At 43.1% G+C, this 18,051-nt stretch overlaps 1 protein-coding gene across 1 annotated transcript in view; it reads left to right on the top strand.

Annotated features, from left to right (window-relative positions):
* IGDCC3 (immunoglobulin superfamily DCC subclass member 3) overlaps positions 1-18,051 on the top strand; it is a gene marked incomplete at both ends in the record, with an annotated part of 118,331 nt that overhangs the window by 13,813 nt on the left and 86,467 nt on the right. Inside the window, one exon of the mRNA XM_081337013.1 lies at positions 9,372-9,683. Within this exon, the coding sequence (XP_081193139.1) occupies positions 9,372-9,683 (312 nt within the window). The remainder of the gene's footprint in view (positions 1-9,371; positions 9,684-18,051) is intronic.

Here is an 18,051-nt window from a genome sequence, read left to right on the forward strand (position 1 = left end):
ATTCTGATCACATGACCATAGGGATTCTGCAATGGCCGTAAGTGTGAAAAATGGTCATATTAACAGCTGCAAGACTTTTGGTAGCGCGATATTGGAGGAAGGAAGACCTGCCAACAATTGAAGATTGGACTTTGAAAGTTTCGAACTTGGCAGAAATGGCTAAAATCTTGGCATATGTGAAAGATCACTCGCAACAGAGATATACAGTGGAATGGAGAAGATGGATTGATTTTATTCAGAACAAATATGGGACTACAAAGTACCATTTAGCATTTGAATAGTTATTAGTTATTGTAATTAGAGGCTATATTATTTTTCTTTTCTATGGCTAAGGAGATTTAAAGTGCGATAGGGTTTAAAGAGTAATTATTGTAATTAGAATATTTTAGAGTAAGATTGTATGATGTAATACCCTGTATTCGGCTCTGGGAAGTCGAGGTGGGGTGTTGGGATGGGAGGGATGGGGAGAGGGGTGGGGTAGATGGGGTATATGTTTCAAAAATGTATTTTAAAACTTTTCAATTAAAAAAAATGGTCATAAGTCACATTTTTCAGTGTCGTTGTAGCTTTGAACCATCGTGAAACAGAATGGTTGTATGTTGAGTGCTACCTGTATACATTTTTTTAAAGACAAGACTTTAAAAATACTTATTTTTGTTTTGGATTTTGTCTGTTCTTCCAGCATTGGATTTCAGGCAAGAGCTTCCCCCCCAGCCCCCCCCCCCAACGTACTTCCAGCTCCAGAATTAAATGGTGTCATTTATATTTAAGTAGGGCCTCACTTCTTAAATTATTCAAAGGTTTTAGCTTTCATTAATTCCTCTGTCTATATAGGCTGAGTTTTGTTGTTGATGTTGAAAGGGATTGCTTGCCTTTAAACTGCTGTAATAAGCCATTTTATCCTGCTCTGTTCTTCTTTCTCTTGCTTAAAACACAGGCTGGGTATCGTTTCACCAATTAAAAAAAATATGTTGACATGATATATGAAATTCAACCTGGCCTTCTGCACAGAGTTTAAAAGGGCCAAGATTGGATCCCCTCTCATTTCTAATCTAAACAGTGGAGCAAAGAGGAGATTGGTTTACTAGGGTGCATGCAACCAGCTCTTGAATGAATGCCGATGAGAATATGTCAAGAGTTCAGCCAGTTCTCTGGGAATTTTGACCAGTTATTTACACATTCACGCAGCCTTTGCAGATTTCTCCAGCCCACCCAGAACCCACTGTCTGTGCAGTGAGCTTCTCTAACCTAATGTCCTTCAGATCTCTCTCATCTATCTATCTATCTATCTATCTATCTATCTATCTATCTATCTATCTATCTATCTATCTATCTATCATCTATCTATCATCTATCTATCTATCTATCTATCTATCTATCTATCTATCTATCTATCAAAGGTATTCCGCGACTTACCTACACAACTGAGTGCAAAACTTCTGTTGCTAAGTGAGAAATTTCTTAAGTGAGTTTTGCCCTATTCTACCACCTTTCTCGCCACAGTTGCTAAGCGAATCACCGCAACTGTGAAGTTACTAACACAGTTGTTAAGTGAATCTGGCTTCCCCATTGACTTTGCTGGTCATAAGGTCACAAAAGGGGATCACGTGACCCCCGGGACACTGCAACCGTCGCAACTATGAGTCAGTTGCCAAGTGTCTGAATTCTGATCACATGCCCATGCGGAATGGATGCTGCAACCGGTCCTAAGTGGGGAAAAAACAGTCATAGGTCCCTTTTTTCAGTCCCATTGTAACTTTGAACAGTCACTAAATGAAGTCGAGGACTACCTGTATATCTCTCTGAAGGGCATAGGGCAGGGGTCTTCAAACTTGGCCCTTTTATGACTTGTGGACTTCAACTCACAGAATTCCTCAGCCAGCATGCTGGCTGAGGAATTCTGGGAGTTGAAGTCCACAAGTCATAAAAGGGCCAAGTTTGAAGACCCCTGGCATAGGGTGTATGGTTTAATAATAAACCCCATATGGTATCATAGGGTTTGTTCTTGATTCCATTGGGTGCTAGTGCGTATGTGTGGGGTTAAAAATACAGGTAGCCCTCGACTTACCACCATTTGTTTAGTGCAGACATGTCAAACACAAGGCCCGGGGGCCAGATCCGGCCCGTGAAGTGGTTTCATGCGGCCCGCAAAGCCATCCTGGAAACAGTGAGGGAACGCCCCCCACTGTCTTGGCCCTGGCCCAGAGACCCTCCTTCTGCCAGAGACCCTCAGATCTGTCCCACTCCTGCCCAGGCCCCCATAGGCACCCTTGATGCCAACGATGTAGAGCTGGCCACGCCCACCCAGTAGGCCATATGCACTCTAGCCACGCCCACCCAGTAGGCCACACCCACCCTGGCCACGCCCACCCGGCCCCTTGAGGGCAACCGCAATGCTGATGCGGCCCTCAATGAAATTGAGTTTGACACCCCTGGTTTAGTGACTGTTGGAAGTCACAACAGCACTGAAAAGGGTGACCTTTGATTGTTTTTCACACGACGGTTGCAGCATCCCCATGGTCACGTGATCAAAATTAGGATGCTTGGCAACTGGCATGTATATATGGCGGTTGCAGTCATCTGACCGCCTTTTGCGACTGTCTGACAAGCAAAGTCAGTGGGGAAGCCAAATTCACTGAACAACTGCAGAGATGCACTTAAACAACTGTGGCAAAAAAAGATCGTGAAATGGGGCAAAAATCACTTTTAACAACTGCCTTGCTTAGCAACAGACTACCTGCAGGTCCGTCCAGCCATACGCTGGTTGTTTTCTCACTCCAAAGTTACAGGATGGCGGCAGACACGGTGGGCAACCACATATGCTAAGGGTTAAATCTGCATCAAATCTTTTTCCATATTTTCCCATTTAATTTTGAAGCCCTGTGGCGAATTCAAACCCAATCACTATTTTCTCTTCGTTCTATGTTCTACTTATTTTATTATCCTATCAATCAAGGATTCTGGAGAGAGTTTTTTTGGTGGACTCTTGCATCTAATCACTAATTGGGTCTGAGATGCCAAAAAAAATGGAATTCAGAAATATTTCAGTCTTATTTAACTGCTCTCCACTTTACTGGGACCTTTTCTAGTTTTGTAAAATTTAAAAAAAATGAAAAAGAATAATAGGTAGTTAAAAAAAATTGTGCTTTTCCAAACAGATGTCTGAGTTCTGGTTTTGTAGGTGTTTAGTAAGAGCTACAGCAAAGCAGATGGATATTATTATAATTTATTGCACTATTTATTATTTATTATTATTTTGCTGTTGTGGTGGCACCCTCAGGGTCCAAAGGCTGGGAGAAAAAGATCAAGTGTTAACACGTGTTACACACTTCCATATGATTAACATGGAGGCATCCAGGGCGTACTTTACAGACATCAAATATCCTTCAGCGCAAAAATCCTTCCAAATCATTTCAAGGAGAACCTGAATCCCATTATACAGGTAGTTGTTGTGATTCAGGGTCAGCCTGTGGGTTCGGTAGTTGGGTCGGACGACTCAGAGGAGGAGGAGGGGGGTGTTGAAGAGCTTGCTGATGATGGCCTTGAGGCTCCGCAGAGCCCTCAGCTGGGCCCCTCCCACCTGGTCATGACGGAGACCCAGCTGTGTGAGCCTGACAGCGTGGATGAAGATGACCCACAGCTGGCCCTGTTCAAGGACGCCCGACGCAAGAGGCAGTCAATCAGGAGTAAACAGAGGAAGGCAATGGGGCACCTCGGAAGGAGGCAGAGAGAGGCCACGCCCTGAACTGTATTTAAGGGGAATGTGTGGGAGGGCTGGTTTGCTGAAGGCAACCGCTTGGATAGTTCCTGTTTCATAGCTCCTGTTTCATGGTTGGTGTCTTGTCTTGCTCTGTTTTATGTTAATAAATTTGGCAGGCTTTATTCCAGCCTCTTGCCGTTTGTAAAGGGGTTGTCCCTGCTTTTGCTGCAGGGCCGGTAGCAGGCTGGTACAGAACAGTAGTCCTCAATGTATAACAGTTCATTTAATGACCATTCAACACTAAAAAAAGGACTTATGACCATTTTTCGCACTTATGGCCGTTGCAGCATCCCCATCCATGGTCACGTGATCAAAATTCAGACGCTTGGCGACCGACTCATATTTATGACAGTTGCAGTGTCCCAAGATCATGCAATCCCCTTTTGCAATCTTCTGACAAGCAAAGTCAATGGGGAAGCCAGATTCACTTAACAACCGGGTTGCTAACTTAACAACTGCAGTGATTCACTTATCGACCGTGGCACCAAAGGTCATAACATGGGGCAAAATGCGCTGAAAATCGTCTCACTTAGCCACAGACATTTTGGGCTCAACTGTGGTCGTACGTTGAGGACTACCTGCACTCCCTTGCAAAGGTTTCTTCAGTTAGCAGAATAATTTGGAGAAGAACTATCTTTCTCCCCTCTTCCCTTGTTAAACCCTTGGAAGTCAGGAAGCAAGCTAAGATTTATGTATGACCTGCACATCTGCCACCAGCCTTAGTGGAAAAGTGCAGTGTCTCCAAGTCCGGATGTTGACCCTGGGCAGACTCCATCCTGTCAGCTAATTCTCTTAAGAAGCCATCAAGTTTGGCTATTTACGCTGACCCGGGTTGGCAGGGATGGGGAGCTGGGTTGTATCTCCTCCAGATGGTGCCAAGATAAGAGAGGCTGAGCCGAAGCCTAAAAATATAAATTCACCTCTCTTGAGATTCGAAATCTTACTGTAGATGGGTCAGATAAGGGGAATCCTTCCTACGATAAAACCTCCTTTTATGCCATTTCTGTCAAGGCCTTTGTGACTTTGCAAATAGTTTTTTTTATTTGTTTGTTTGTTTATTGTCAGAGCTGAGGGGGAAAATCCTATTTATTTATTTATTTATTTGTCAGGGGGAAAAAATCTTAGACATTGTTTATTTATTCATTTAATTATTGTCAGAGCTGAGGGGGGGGAAATCTTAGACATTGTTTATTTATTTATTGTCAGAGCTGAGGGAGGAAAAATCTTAGGCATTCTTTTATTTATTTATTGTCAGAGCTGAGGGGGAAAAATCTTAGACATTGTTTGTTTATTTATTTTTTGTCAGAGCTGAGGGGGAAAAGAAAATCTTAGGATGTTTATTTATTTATTTATTGCCAAGGCTGAGGGGAAAAAAATCTTAGACATTGTTTGTTTATTTATTGTCAGACCTGAGGGTAAAAATCTTAGACAATGTATGTATGTATGTATATATGCATGTATGTATTTATTTACCCAAGTAAAGAGAGACCCATTTCCACCTTTTTTCATTGCAGATATTGTATCTTGAGGGCTGACACATGAGAAGGCTTTGGGTTTAGCTCTGAAGCATCTGAGAACTATTAAGAGGGATGTTTTTGTGAAAATCCAGTTGCGGCTTTGTCTTTACTTGTTACATCCTGAAACAAATTCTCCACCATCCCCCGGGTTGGTGGGTTGGTGGGTTGGTTTATGTGTCTTCCTCCCATCTCATTTTGATTTCGTTTGGAATAAGATGGAGTAAGAGAAACTCTTGTCAGACTTTCAAAATTCTGTTAACACTCTAAAGAATCCATGCTGCTCCTGTTTCGTGACTTAACCTACTTTAAAGGGCTGACAGATGTTCCAGTTTAGCATTTAATTTAACATTTTATTCGTGGCTATGAATGGAGCTGTAGTGCTTTCCAGTCTGACACTTAAATATTAAGCGTCTCTCTCTGTGTGGTTAAAATGCAGTATTGTAGGCAAACTCTGCCCGCAGCCTGGAGTTCAACCCTGAAGGGCTCAAAGTTGACTCAGCCTTCCAGCCTTCTGAGGTTGGTAAAATGAGGAGCCAGATTGTTGGGAGCAATACACAAATAATGCTGATGTGTCAACATCCAGCTCGAGAATCCAGATAAAGCTCCAGGTTCATTCTGTTTCTGAAAATCTTACTGTTTATTGAATACACGGCATGGTAAAGTTGAAGCAATACTAACTGAAATTCCCAGGCATCAGTTCATAGAATTAAACAATAATTTCTCCAGCCAAGCCTCCAACCTCTCACATAATCCATGTAAACGATTTCACTTTGTTATGGGAACCGTCTGCTTCCTCTCCACACCTGCTGCAGTGTCCTTGGAAGGGTTTCAGGCTCTCATGGTCATCAGAGGAATTATAGAGGTTTAGTTTTTCCATCTAACCTGTTCTAAAGCATCACCTCCCCTGTCCCCCTTACCCTAATGGCAAGTTGAAATGAAGAGGCACATAGCTGTCAAATTTTTATTTTTGACATGATGTTGTAAACCACCAACTGTTGTAAGGAAGGTAATAAAATGAGGCAAAAACTCATTTGACAACTGTTTTGCTTTGCAATGGAAATTTTGGGTTCAATTGTGGTTGTAATTCGAGGACTACCTGTACAATTGTCTTAACAAAGACCATTTGGTGAAGAGAAAACTTGCACCTAACTGATTGGTGAAGAAACACCCAAATATTTAAGAAATGCCAAGGGCTACATGCCTGGGTATTACGCCTGGCTGAATATTGAACTTGTTTCTGGGTAAATGTGTGTAGGCATGACATGTCATCCTTTCAACACTGCAATGTGTGCAGGGCCCGGTTTTGATCTGAAAGGGTATGATCTTTGCCAGTCTGAGATGTTTTCCCTCCAGGTAGCGGCTTAAGTAATATACAGCCAATAAGTGACTTATTAGGAAATGAGTGGCAATTCTCAGTTAATTGTTTCATTTACTTGTTTCCATTTGCTAAAAGAGGAAGTGGATCCAACTGAATTTCATTTCTTTTTTGTGGTTCTGTTGGTTTTCCTTGACCTGGGGAGGCCTTTTGGTTCTTTGAGGAGAATTTCAGCTTTTTTAAAACAACAACAACAAACAAACAAACAGGAAAAGAATCCACGTTTCTCATTCCAGCTTGCCTCTTTTTGGTGTTTCAGGCATATTCTACCGGGTCTGAGTTGGCCTCTAATGCAAATATTCTCCTTTTCAAAAGTGACTTTCCCACCCAACTGAGGGCAAGGTCAAAGGCCAAAGGGCTGCAGGGTTGCCTGCCCGGGAATGCTGTCTCTAACATTCCTCTTCCTACAATTTTGAGTGTCAAACAACCTGAATTGTTAAGATCTGGAATCCGATAAGGCAAAATAATTGAGCCCAGAGCATTCTCTTGATGGGTTGATAGAAGCCTTCTTTTCGACTGGCTGCTTAATTGTTTGTGAGACTGACTTGTTGAATTTCTGGCCTGCCCTCCCATCAAGAGTTCAGAGGAGTCTTCTTAACATGGCTTTCTCCAGTTTGCCCCCCCACCCTCACTCTTTCCCCAAACAACCCTGTGAGATAGTTTGGACTGAGAGACAGTCACCGACTCCAGTCACCAGTTGAATTGTAGTTCTGGTGGACTTGAACCTGGATCAGTCTTACTCCAACACCATCATCGTCCCACCATCTACCTATTATCGATCTAAGTTGTACATGTAGCTTCTAGAGTAGCGCTTCTCAACCTTGGCAACTTGAAGATGTGTGGATGTCATCTCCCAGAAATCCCCAGCCTTGTCCCCTCCTTGGAGAAGAGCAAGGAGAAAGTGCAGCAAGGATCCCCCAAATGCCAATTTTAGTGCCTCAAGTGCAGACAACAAACCAGACCAGAGGTTGCTACATTGAGGTTCCTCAAACCCATCCTTCTATTGTTTTGCTCTTGAGGCTCAAGAGTGAGTCATGTCCGGTGCATCCCAATTGCTTGGGGATGATGGGCTCTCCAGCACAAGTCTGTAAACTCAGAAGAGAGAACCCCTGGTCCCAATGACCGACCCAGATTGAATTTGGCTTCCCCTATTGAGTTTGTCAGAAGGTCTCAAAAGGGGATCACATGACCCCCCCCAGGGCATTGCAACCGTGATAAATATGAAGCAGTTGTCAAACATCTGAACTTTGACTACATGACCATGGGGAGGCTGCAACAGTCATAAGTGTGAAAAATGGCCATTGGGTCATTTTTTTTCAGCGATGTTGTAACTTCGAATAGTCACTAAATGAATTGTTGTAAGTCGAGGACTACCAGCATATGTGAAATTTCAAATAACTATTACGTGTGGTCCCCAGGTTGCAACCGCCCATAATGGAGCCTGCCCATCACAGTCGTAATTCATGATGATAGTAAAGGAGTTCAGTTTTTTGAGGGTTGTTTTTTTTTTGTGACAGCTGTTAAGTGAATCCGGGTTTGTTAAGGGAACCAGTGGTTTGCTAATGGGTACGATTTTCCGAAAACTCAAAATGAATATTTGCTTTTGTCAAAAACCGCAAGTAAAATTTGGTCACGTGACCATGGGATGCTGCAAATGGCCATAAATGTGACTTGGTTACTGGGGGGGGGGGGGGGAATGAACATCAAAACTTCAAATTGGGGTCATAAGTACCCCCAGATAAGCCTATCAGAACTTTGGTAAAACATAAGAATGTTTTGTAATGAACAATGTAAGTTTTGTAGACAAGAGAAGTATTCTTTATTGAAATAGGGAGTTGTGGGTTACCCCAAAATTAATCTTTCTTTTGTATATTATAGGCTACTCTAGAGTATTCTATTGCAATTAGGTAAAACTTAAAAAGAGGATATTGATATGTATTAGTGAAAATATATTGAAACTTCTGTTAATTGACTAGGTCACAACTAGAAATGTATTAACTTGATTATTTTGACTATGTGGTAACTAAGGGGGAATCAGAGAGAGAATCCTTGTTGATGCAACCTGAACTATTTACAAACAACTTAATAATAATAAGTAAGTTGGAAGGGACCTTGGAGGTCATCTAGTCCAACCCCCTGCTCAGGCAGGAAACCCTATACCATTTCAGACAAATGGCTGTCCCAGCTCTTCTTAAAAACCTCCAGTGATGTGAAGTACCCACAACTTCTGGAGGCAGGTGGTTCCACTGGTTAATTGTTCTCACTGTCAGGAAATTCCTCCTTAGTTCCAGGTTGCTTCTCTCCTTGATGAGTTTCCATCCGTTGATTGTGTCCTGCTTGTTATTTGTTATCTTGACTACCCAACCACCATATTGCTTCACAAATACATGTATTTGTAAATATTAAAAAATCAATAAAACTTTGGGGGGAAAAAAGAACTTTGAACGGTTGCTAAGCAACCAGTCATAAGCCGAGGACATTTTGCAAAGTGATTTTATTTTTCTTGGCAATGCCGAGGGCTAGAAACATGTTTCCTGTTTAGAATCCGACAGTTTAAGACTTAAGATCCTTAGGAAGCTACTGGATTGTTCGTTTGAGCTCCCCTCTTCTAAGCAGAAGCCCCTTGGCAAGTTTTCCCCGGCTTAAACCCTGCGGCTGTTTCTCATTTCTCCTGTGGGCTTCCAAGGATGACCTCTTCTCTTCTCTTTTTTTATTCCAGATTTCGGCTTCTCCACCGAACTGGCGTTCACCATAGAGCCCAGTGACCAAATTGCGGCGCAGGAGCAACCCCTGGTCTTGGATTGCCAAGTGGAAGGGATTCAACCCATTAGCATCACGTGGCGGAAGAACGGGATGCTGGTGGCGGAGGGTGAGGGTGAGGAGCCCTCGACGCTGGCCAACGGCTCCCTCTACTTCTCCCACTTCCGGAAGCGGAAGGAGGACGGCACTTCCGACGAAGGGGAATACGGCTGCATGGCTCGGAATCGCTTTGGTTTGTTGGTGAGCCGGAAAGCCCGGATTCAGGCAGCCAGTAAGTGTTCCTTTTTTTAAAAAAAATTCCATTTATATCCCGCCCTTCTCCGAAGACTCAGGGCGGCTTACAAGCTTAGCAGTAGCCTTCATTCTATGTATATGCCTGCTTATTAGGGCTTTTCACACACACCCAAGCGGCATTATTACAAAGTCAGCTTAATTGCCCCCAACAATCTGGGTCCTCATTTTACCTACCTCGGAAGGATGGAAGGCTGAGTCAACCTTGAGCCTGGTGGGATGCGAACCTGCACTAATTGCAGGCAGCTGGTGTTACTTAAGGAGGCATTAGCCCACTGCTCCACCAAGGCTCTTCCTTCCCAAACCATGTATTCGGATGTCCACTTTGGACTGACAAGGTTTCTGCCCCTGTCAAAACCAGTCCTGGTTTGGCTGGTTCCCAGCGGGCTCGAGAATATCCTTCCAATTTCTTGAGATGCTGGACAGCTAGTCCTCGACTTACAACAGTTCACTTAACGACCATTCAAAGTTACAAAGTGAATTATGACAAAGTGATGTCCACAGTTAACGATCATTGAAGCATGCCCGCAGTCACGTCATCAAAGTTCAGACACTTGACCAACTGGTTCATATTTATGACGGTCGCAGGGTCCCGGGCTCACGTGATCCCTCTTTTCCCACCTTCTGACAAGCCAAGTCAGTGGGGAAGCCAGATTGCCTTAACAAGCGGGATACTAAATTAACAACTGCAATGATCCACTTAACAACAATGCCAAGAAAGGTTGTAAAATGGGGCAAAACCTACTTAACAAAGGTTTAACTTAGCAACAGAAATTGTTGGCTCAGTTGTGGTCGTAAGTCAAAGACTACAGTACCGGTATTGCACATTCAGTTTTCTGTATCGTCAGGGGAGACTACCGGTGGAGCTGTTGTTTTTGTGGACTCTCTTTCCACCCATTCATGCCTCCCCCAACTACCCCCTATGAAAAGACCCCCCTCAAGGGTGGGTCCCTCATTCAGGGTCTAAATGGAAGAATGAAAAGCTAGAGAAGGCAAGGCGGTTCCCACTCTCCTTGATTAGTTTCCATCCATTGCTTCTTGTCTTGCCTTCTGGTGCTTTGGAAAATAGGTTGACCCTCTCATCTTAGTGGTAGCCCCTCAAATATTAGAAGACTGCTATCATGTCACCCCTAGTCCTCCTTTTTTCATTAAAGTAAGGTAAAGGTAAAGGTTCCCCCGCACATGCGTGCTAGTCGTTTCCGACTCTAGGGGCCGGTGCTCATCTCCATTTCAAAGCCAAAGAGCCAGCGCTTGTCCGAGGACGTCTCCGTGGTCATGTGGCCGGCGTGACTAGACGCCAAAGGCGCACGGAACGCTGTTACCTTCCCACCGTAGTGGTCCCTATTTTTCTACTTGCATTTTTTACGTGCTTTCGAACTGCTAGGTTGGCAGAAGCTGGGACGAGTAACAGGCGCTCACTCTGCTATGCGGCACTCGGGATTCGACCCGCCAAACTGCCGACCTTCTGATCGACAAGCTCAGCATCCTAACCCACTGAACCACCGCATCCCTTCATTAAAGTAGATGGACGTCATTAAAGTAGACATGCCCAATTCCTGCAACTGTTGTTCATATGTTTTAGCCTCCAGTCCCCTAGTCATCTTCATTGCTCTTCTCTCTACTCTTTCCAGAGTCTCAACATCTATTTTATATTGTGACGTCAAAGATTCTGTACTGGGGTAGGTCTTCTTGCAATCTGAAGGAGATGCAGAAAAATGGCCAGCTGCAGAACTCAAGTTTTTCTTTTAAATCTATCAACTGAGAAGAAGGTACCCTGGTTCTGTACCGTAAGAACTTCTCAGCTTCTAGCAGAATAGCAAAAGAAGTGTCTGATCTTTGTGAGAGCAAAAGGATTTGGGGGAGATGTGTGAACAAGGCCTCCAGCAATCCCAGAACTTGCATTAGTCTTAAAATAAGCTTAGCATTTGAAGATAAATGCTGCAATTTCTCAGATACCTTCTCATGCATGATAAAATAGGCAGAAAGGAAGAGAAATTAAAAAAAATTTATCTAGGTCATAGGCTATGGAGAGCGTAAGTATAGCATATATGTATTTTTTAAAAATAGCATGCTTCACTAACATTTATTTTAATCCATCACCACTCTTTCTTCTTTGGAAAGCTTAGAATGACTGAATTAGCTATTGGTCAGCTTCCAGTTTAAACTAGAATTGTCTGTTCTCTATCATTTCTGTGTGGATCTGCATTTTTAAAAATCTGCCTAAAAATGTGCCTCTTAATACACTATCTTCTGTCTCTTTTAAATCTCCATTTACAATGTATATGCTGACTGGGATTAAGGATGGGCCGGAACATTAAGAGGAGTATAAAACCAGTTGCCAACAATATAGGGAGATACAAATTTGGTTGCAAGTTGGAAGTCAGACCCACCGGGGTTGAATTTGAGAGCATCCAAAACCTGAGCCACTGAATGGTGTCTTTCACCCACCCATCCCCTGTTCCATCTTTGGACAAGTGCACTAAGGAGGGTGATAATCGACTATTTCAGATGCAGTAAATTGCAAGAAAAACTTCACACGGAGTCTTCGTTGCTCTGTGAGCTTGGTTGTTTGCACTGTTGATAGGGGTGTCCTAGCAGGGCAAATGACTCACTCTATATACACAGTATATAAACTGGGAATAAATAAACCCTACACTCACTATCACAGATGGGGTTATTATTATAATTTAGCATATGATGAGAACATAACAAGAGAGAGTAAACATATATACAGTCCACATAATTATAATTCACTCTGCTGAACACTTAATTCCCACAGCACTGTCTTAGGCCTAAGAAATTTACCCACATAGTAGGTTACTATCATCTTTCTCATCTTCTAATTTTTCCTACTATCTTCTCCTGTTGGTATCTTACGATTTATCACTTGTTTGTATCTTATGATTAATGTTACAATCATGATTAATGATTGTAACTATGATTTGTGATCTATGACCTATCACTTTGTTGCTGTGTATGTGTACATACAGATCTTATACACCGGAGACAAATTCCTTGTGCGTCCAATCAAACTTGGCCAATAAAGATTTCTATTCTATTCTATGCCATGCCATGCCATGCCATGCCATGCCATGCGTAAAACTCCTATACGGGTATGCCAGTGGCCTCATAACTGGATGATCAATTCAGCTATCCAGGCAATCACCTCTGGTGTTGCTTCATTCAGATCTCCTGGGGGGGGGCAGAGAATTCACTGATGGTGTTGCCTAGTTGGGTAGCAAAACGTCTGCACGCAAACTGAGAGAACTCCAAGAACTTCACAAAACAACTCTGAACCACAGTGATTCTCCTCTATTGGTATACAGTAATCTGTGCAGTTCTTAATTCTCTCTGAACTTGGTTGTTGGCTTGCAGACATTTTGACTTGCAGTTATTTCATTGCTCAACTAAGGTGGCATCATCAGTGCCCTCATGTTGCACTGATGGGACACTGATGATGTTACCTAGTCTGGTAATAAAACGTCCGCAAGTTCAGAGAGCCCCAAGGATCCCACAGCTCAGCCCCCAACTACAGAGATTTTCTTCTATTTTAAAACCTTCACCTTTTTCATTTCCTGAACCTAGGAATTGGAATCACACTATTCAGCAAGCAGTGGGGAAACAAATCTTTGTAAGTCACCCAGAGTTGCCTCGAGACAAGATGGGGAGCAAATAAATCTAACGAAAACTTGAGAAACAGTGGTCTGGTTAGCCATTGCTATAAGTGACCTGTGAACATCCCCAGTGTCAAGCACAAAGAATCAGGGCCACAGGTTGAGTTGCAGTTAAGAAGAATTTATTGCTGATCCTATACACGAGAATCTAGACAACTAAGATTCAATACTAAATTGGCACCAGATAAGGTTCAGCAGGAGAGGTTGAACTTAGACTACTTGTGGGAATGTAAGGACTCTAGGCTGATGACTCTCTTAACTCCACCCCCCCCCCACATGCACCATCACCACCACCTCTGCCTGTGCCTCTCCTACAGCCAGTAACTGCACCATCCCTGCATCTCACTCTCTGGAGAACTTGATCAAAATGACTTCTTTTTGGAAATCAATTTCTAAGGCAACTTCTCTTTCACCCAGCCGAATGGGGGGGGGGGGGAAACAGGTTGGGGAAAATGCCAGATAACGTTTTTTTGTTTTGTTTTTTTGCAGGGCACTTGGATGCCCATAGCAGGCTGGGGACTGGTTCTCTTCCTCTCCATGGCCTGTTTTTTTCAAAGAGAGGCAAGTGTTAGAAACTTAATTTTTTTTTAAACAATTGGGTTGCTGTCTTGCCTGGGGTGGGGTGGGGGAGGGGAGGGGTCAGTGTCCCTTGCTAAATACCCCCCCCCATTAAGCCTGAACCTGGGATCTTCTCCTCAGCTCCCCCCCCCCTCTCCCTTGTCTTGGCAGGAGCAGATGGCCTCTTGAATGGAGCTGGGAGTTTCTCCTGTTCCTTTGTTCTCCCATTCTTTGGGGCTGAATAGAGTCCTGCCAGAGGAAAAGCAGATTCTGCTCGCCCAGCCCCGCCTGGGAGAGGAAGCACCAAAGGATGCAGAGGCTGGAGAGGGTTGAGAAAGAGGCCTCCTTGCTCCACAGGTCTTCGATCCTTAAGAGGAGAGGGAAAATTCCCCAGAACACACACACACACACACACACACACACACACACACACACACACACGCAACTAGCATGTCCTTTCATTCAGTTGTCTCCACCCCCACCTCCCTGCCCTTCCTTTTCATTTTCCTGCTTAGAAAAGGTGTACAGGGCGGGGATGGTCTCTCCGCTTGCTCTTTCCCATGGCACTGATTGTGTCTGTAGCTCAAGGGAGGGGAAGGGGTGGGGTAGGGGGGGGGCAGGAAGGTTGCAATGTAATCCAGATGTAAGTAGTTTTCTCTCCCGTTCCTCTGCTTCTCCCATCACGGGAAGGCGCAACCGTAGGTTTATTTGTTTATTATTTCAAGCCATGCCCCCATCAGACTGCCCTTAAGGGACCTGAGCGAATGATAAAAATCAGGATAGAAAACGGAGGGGGGGCGCCGGGCGGGGAACGTCGTCCATCTAGGAATGTTGTCGATTTAGTTCAGAACTGAAAGGTGCTTTCCACCCCCCTCCCCAAAAGGCAACTGGATTTTCCCGGTATTTTTCTTTGAGAACATTTTGCTTCTCCTCCAAGAAGCTTCTTCGGGACTGAGAAGGGTGAAAAGCAAAATGTTTTCAAAGAAAAAAGGGGAGAGAGAAAAAAAAAACAACAACAGAAGAAAGTAACTTTGGGACAACCGTGACCTGGATGATGGGAGATTCTCCCTAGAAATTTAGCTCAGAAGATATTCTGAAAAGGAAGGTCTCAGTCTGGTGACTGTAGAAAGAGAAAGGGGTAGATGTCACAAGTCTTCTATCATTTGGAAGCAACTCTTGGAGGCTTCAAATCAACCTCAGGCAATAGAGTTTTCTGAAGAGTTTCTTCCACGGAATGTTGTGCTGGAACAGTTTTCTAGGGAGTCTTCAGAGAAACAGTTAGATCCAAATTTTGTGCTGCCGGGAAGCAGAAATATGCCCATCAATTGCCTGGTCCCCTGCATTATCCGGTTCCATTCCATTGTGTTCTGTTCTGAAGATGTTCTGAATTAAAACGATGAAATTGGTTGCTGTCTCAGCAAAGCACCAGCTTCTACAGTAGCAGGCATGGATTATGCAGTAGACTTTTTGGGTCTAGATAGACATGGTCAACCAAGTCAAGATGGTGATGACACACATAAAAGCAGGCAGAAACTTTTGTGATTGCCCTCTTTGTTTATACCACCATACTCCAAAGACACCGCTGTGGCAGCTAGAGTACTGACAAGATTCAATAATTGCCAACAGGAAGAACCCATGAAACATATCATAAAGTCTGATGTTTCTAGTGAACCATGGTTAAACACAAGACGGCATTTTGCAGCCACGTTTTTGGGGTTAGGGAGCAGAACCATATCTTGAGTTTTCTGGTGAGATCAGGAAGGAAGGGAGGGAAGAAGTTCTTAAAGGTTCTCGTTTCTTTTACTTTTTGTGTCTCTCAGAGTCACCTCATAGGGGAGATCGGTGGCAAGATAGATAGATAGATAGATAGATAGATAGATAGATAGATAGATAGATAGATAGATAGATAGATAGATAGATAGATAGATAGATAGATGGATGGATAGATGGATAGATAGATAGATAGATAGATAGATAGATAGATAGATAGATAGATAGATAGATAGATAGATAGATAGATAGATAGATAGATAGATAGATAGATAGATAGATAGATAGATAGATAGATAGATGATAGATAGATAGATGATAGATAGATAGATGATAGATAGATAGATGGATGGATGGATGGATGGATGGAACATCTAACCCAGAATTCAAATTGAAATCCATTCCTAATTTAAATCTTCTCATGGATTTATACCACATCCAAAATTTCATCTTTTCTATGTCCAGAGCTTCATACTGCAGGGTATTTAAAACAAAAGAATTCTAATAATATGTCTGATCAGGGGCATGATTATAATTGTTTAAAATGTCTTAAGGTCAGCCGTTTTGTGAGACTTGACCGCAAAGGCCGCTGAGAAAACTTTCCATGGTTCTGCAACTTGAATTTGAAGCTTCCTTATCTGTTCCTCTGGACACAGAAATATGTTGGGGTGGATGGGAGGAAGTCTTTTCTTCTGCTGTGCTTTTAGACACTAAGGGTACAGGGCAAATTTGACAGGGCAACGTCAACCTTCAACGGCACCTAATTTCTACGAAATCTGGCCTTCCGCCAGCGACAATAAATCCCTTGGCGTTTGGAATAGCAGACAAAGCACACTTTCTGAAGCTCCCTGGCATAATTACCAGAGGCTCTTTTATGGCAGCCTTTTTCTCTTGCAAATGCAACCCCCACTTGCTAAAGTCAATTTCTCCCCCCACCCCAACATAATAATTGTGGGGGGGGGGGCAGATAAGTTGCCTGTGTTCCTTAGTAGAGAAACATGAGTGATGTTTTGACAGCCGATGGCAGGTACTTTCCTGAAAATGTAAAATCCTTCATTTGAATCCCATTTAGACAAAACGGCAGACTTTTCAATGGGCCCTAAATAAGAGGACCGTTTTTAAGGGTGACTTTTAAAACAGGACTTACCCCAAACTTCACAGCTATTGAGCGGGAGAATAATTCTTTGCCTCCCAATTCCCAGGACTCTTCCTCCTCACTGCATCTGGGAACCCTGAATGCTCCATTGAAAAGCTGCAGTTTTCTTAATGTTGGCCTAAAAGGCAGTTGATGAAATCCCTTATTAATCCCTAAAGCTTTTTTTTTAAAGGGGGGGGAGTCATCTGGAGTGCCTCCTTCATTTACACTGCCTTTCAAAATAAAATGTGAGGAAGAATGGAATGATCGTTTGTTACTCATCGCAGCTGCAGACATTGTTATCATTTTAATTTTACAAAATTTGGCTTGTTTGTATTTCGAATCCTTCAGAAAATGATCTCTCCGTCTTCTTTTACCCAAATGTTTGTTTAGTTATTTCCTTATCAAATTCAGATACAGGTATCCTCGGGTTATGACCACAACTGAACCCAAAATTTCTATTGCTAAGCAAGACAGTTGTTAAGTGAATTTTGCCCCATTTTGCGACCTTTCTTGCCACAGTTAAGTGAATCGCTGCAGTTAGTGACATGGTTGTTAAGTGAATCTGACTTCCCCATTGACTTGGCTTGTCGTAAGGTCACAAAAGGGGATCACGTGACCCCCGAACACTGCAACCGCCATAAATATGAGTCAGTTGCCAAGCATCCAAATTTTGATCACATGACCCTGGGGATGTTGCAATGGTCGTAAGTGTGAAAAATGGTCATAAGTCACTTTTTCAGTGCTGTTGTAACTTTGAAAGGTCACTAAATGAACTGTTGTAAGTGAAGAGCAACCTGTACTGTCCCATCTGACTCTCAGAGTTTTGTACTGAAGTTTTCAATCCGATGGCTAGATATCTGATGATTGAGTCTTCATTGATATATTACAATTTTGGGCAGAAATCCCTCCAGGTGGTGTGGCAAGAGTTAGTACATTCCAATGGCTCTCTGCATAAGTATTTTTTTATATTTTGACTGATGAAGTCTCAGATTAACAAACTTTGGTCCAGTTGCCATGATTTACAACTATACAACAACTGTATTCTGAAAGCTCCCAGCTTTGCTTAGTTTCTTTGTTTAGGTGCCCAGGCATGTGTGAACAGTAGCTCTTGAGTTGGTTTATGGTTGATAGTAGATAGTAGGTGTCCCTGGAAAAATGAGCTGATTCACTAACTGAGATGTGGGTTCTGTGAACTTATTATGCTTGTT

Source organism: Vipera berus, assembly GCF_964194415.1.
Source record: "Vipera berus genome assembly, chromosome: 12".
Taxonomy (NCBI): domain Eukaryota; kingdom Metazoa; phylum Chordata; class Lepidosauria; order Squamata; family Viperidae; genus Vipera; species Vipera berus.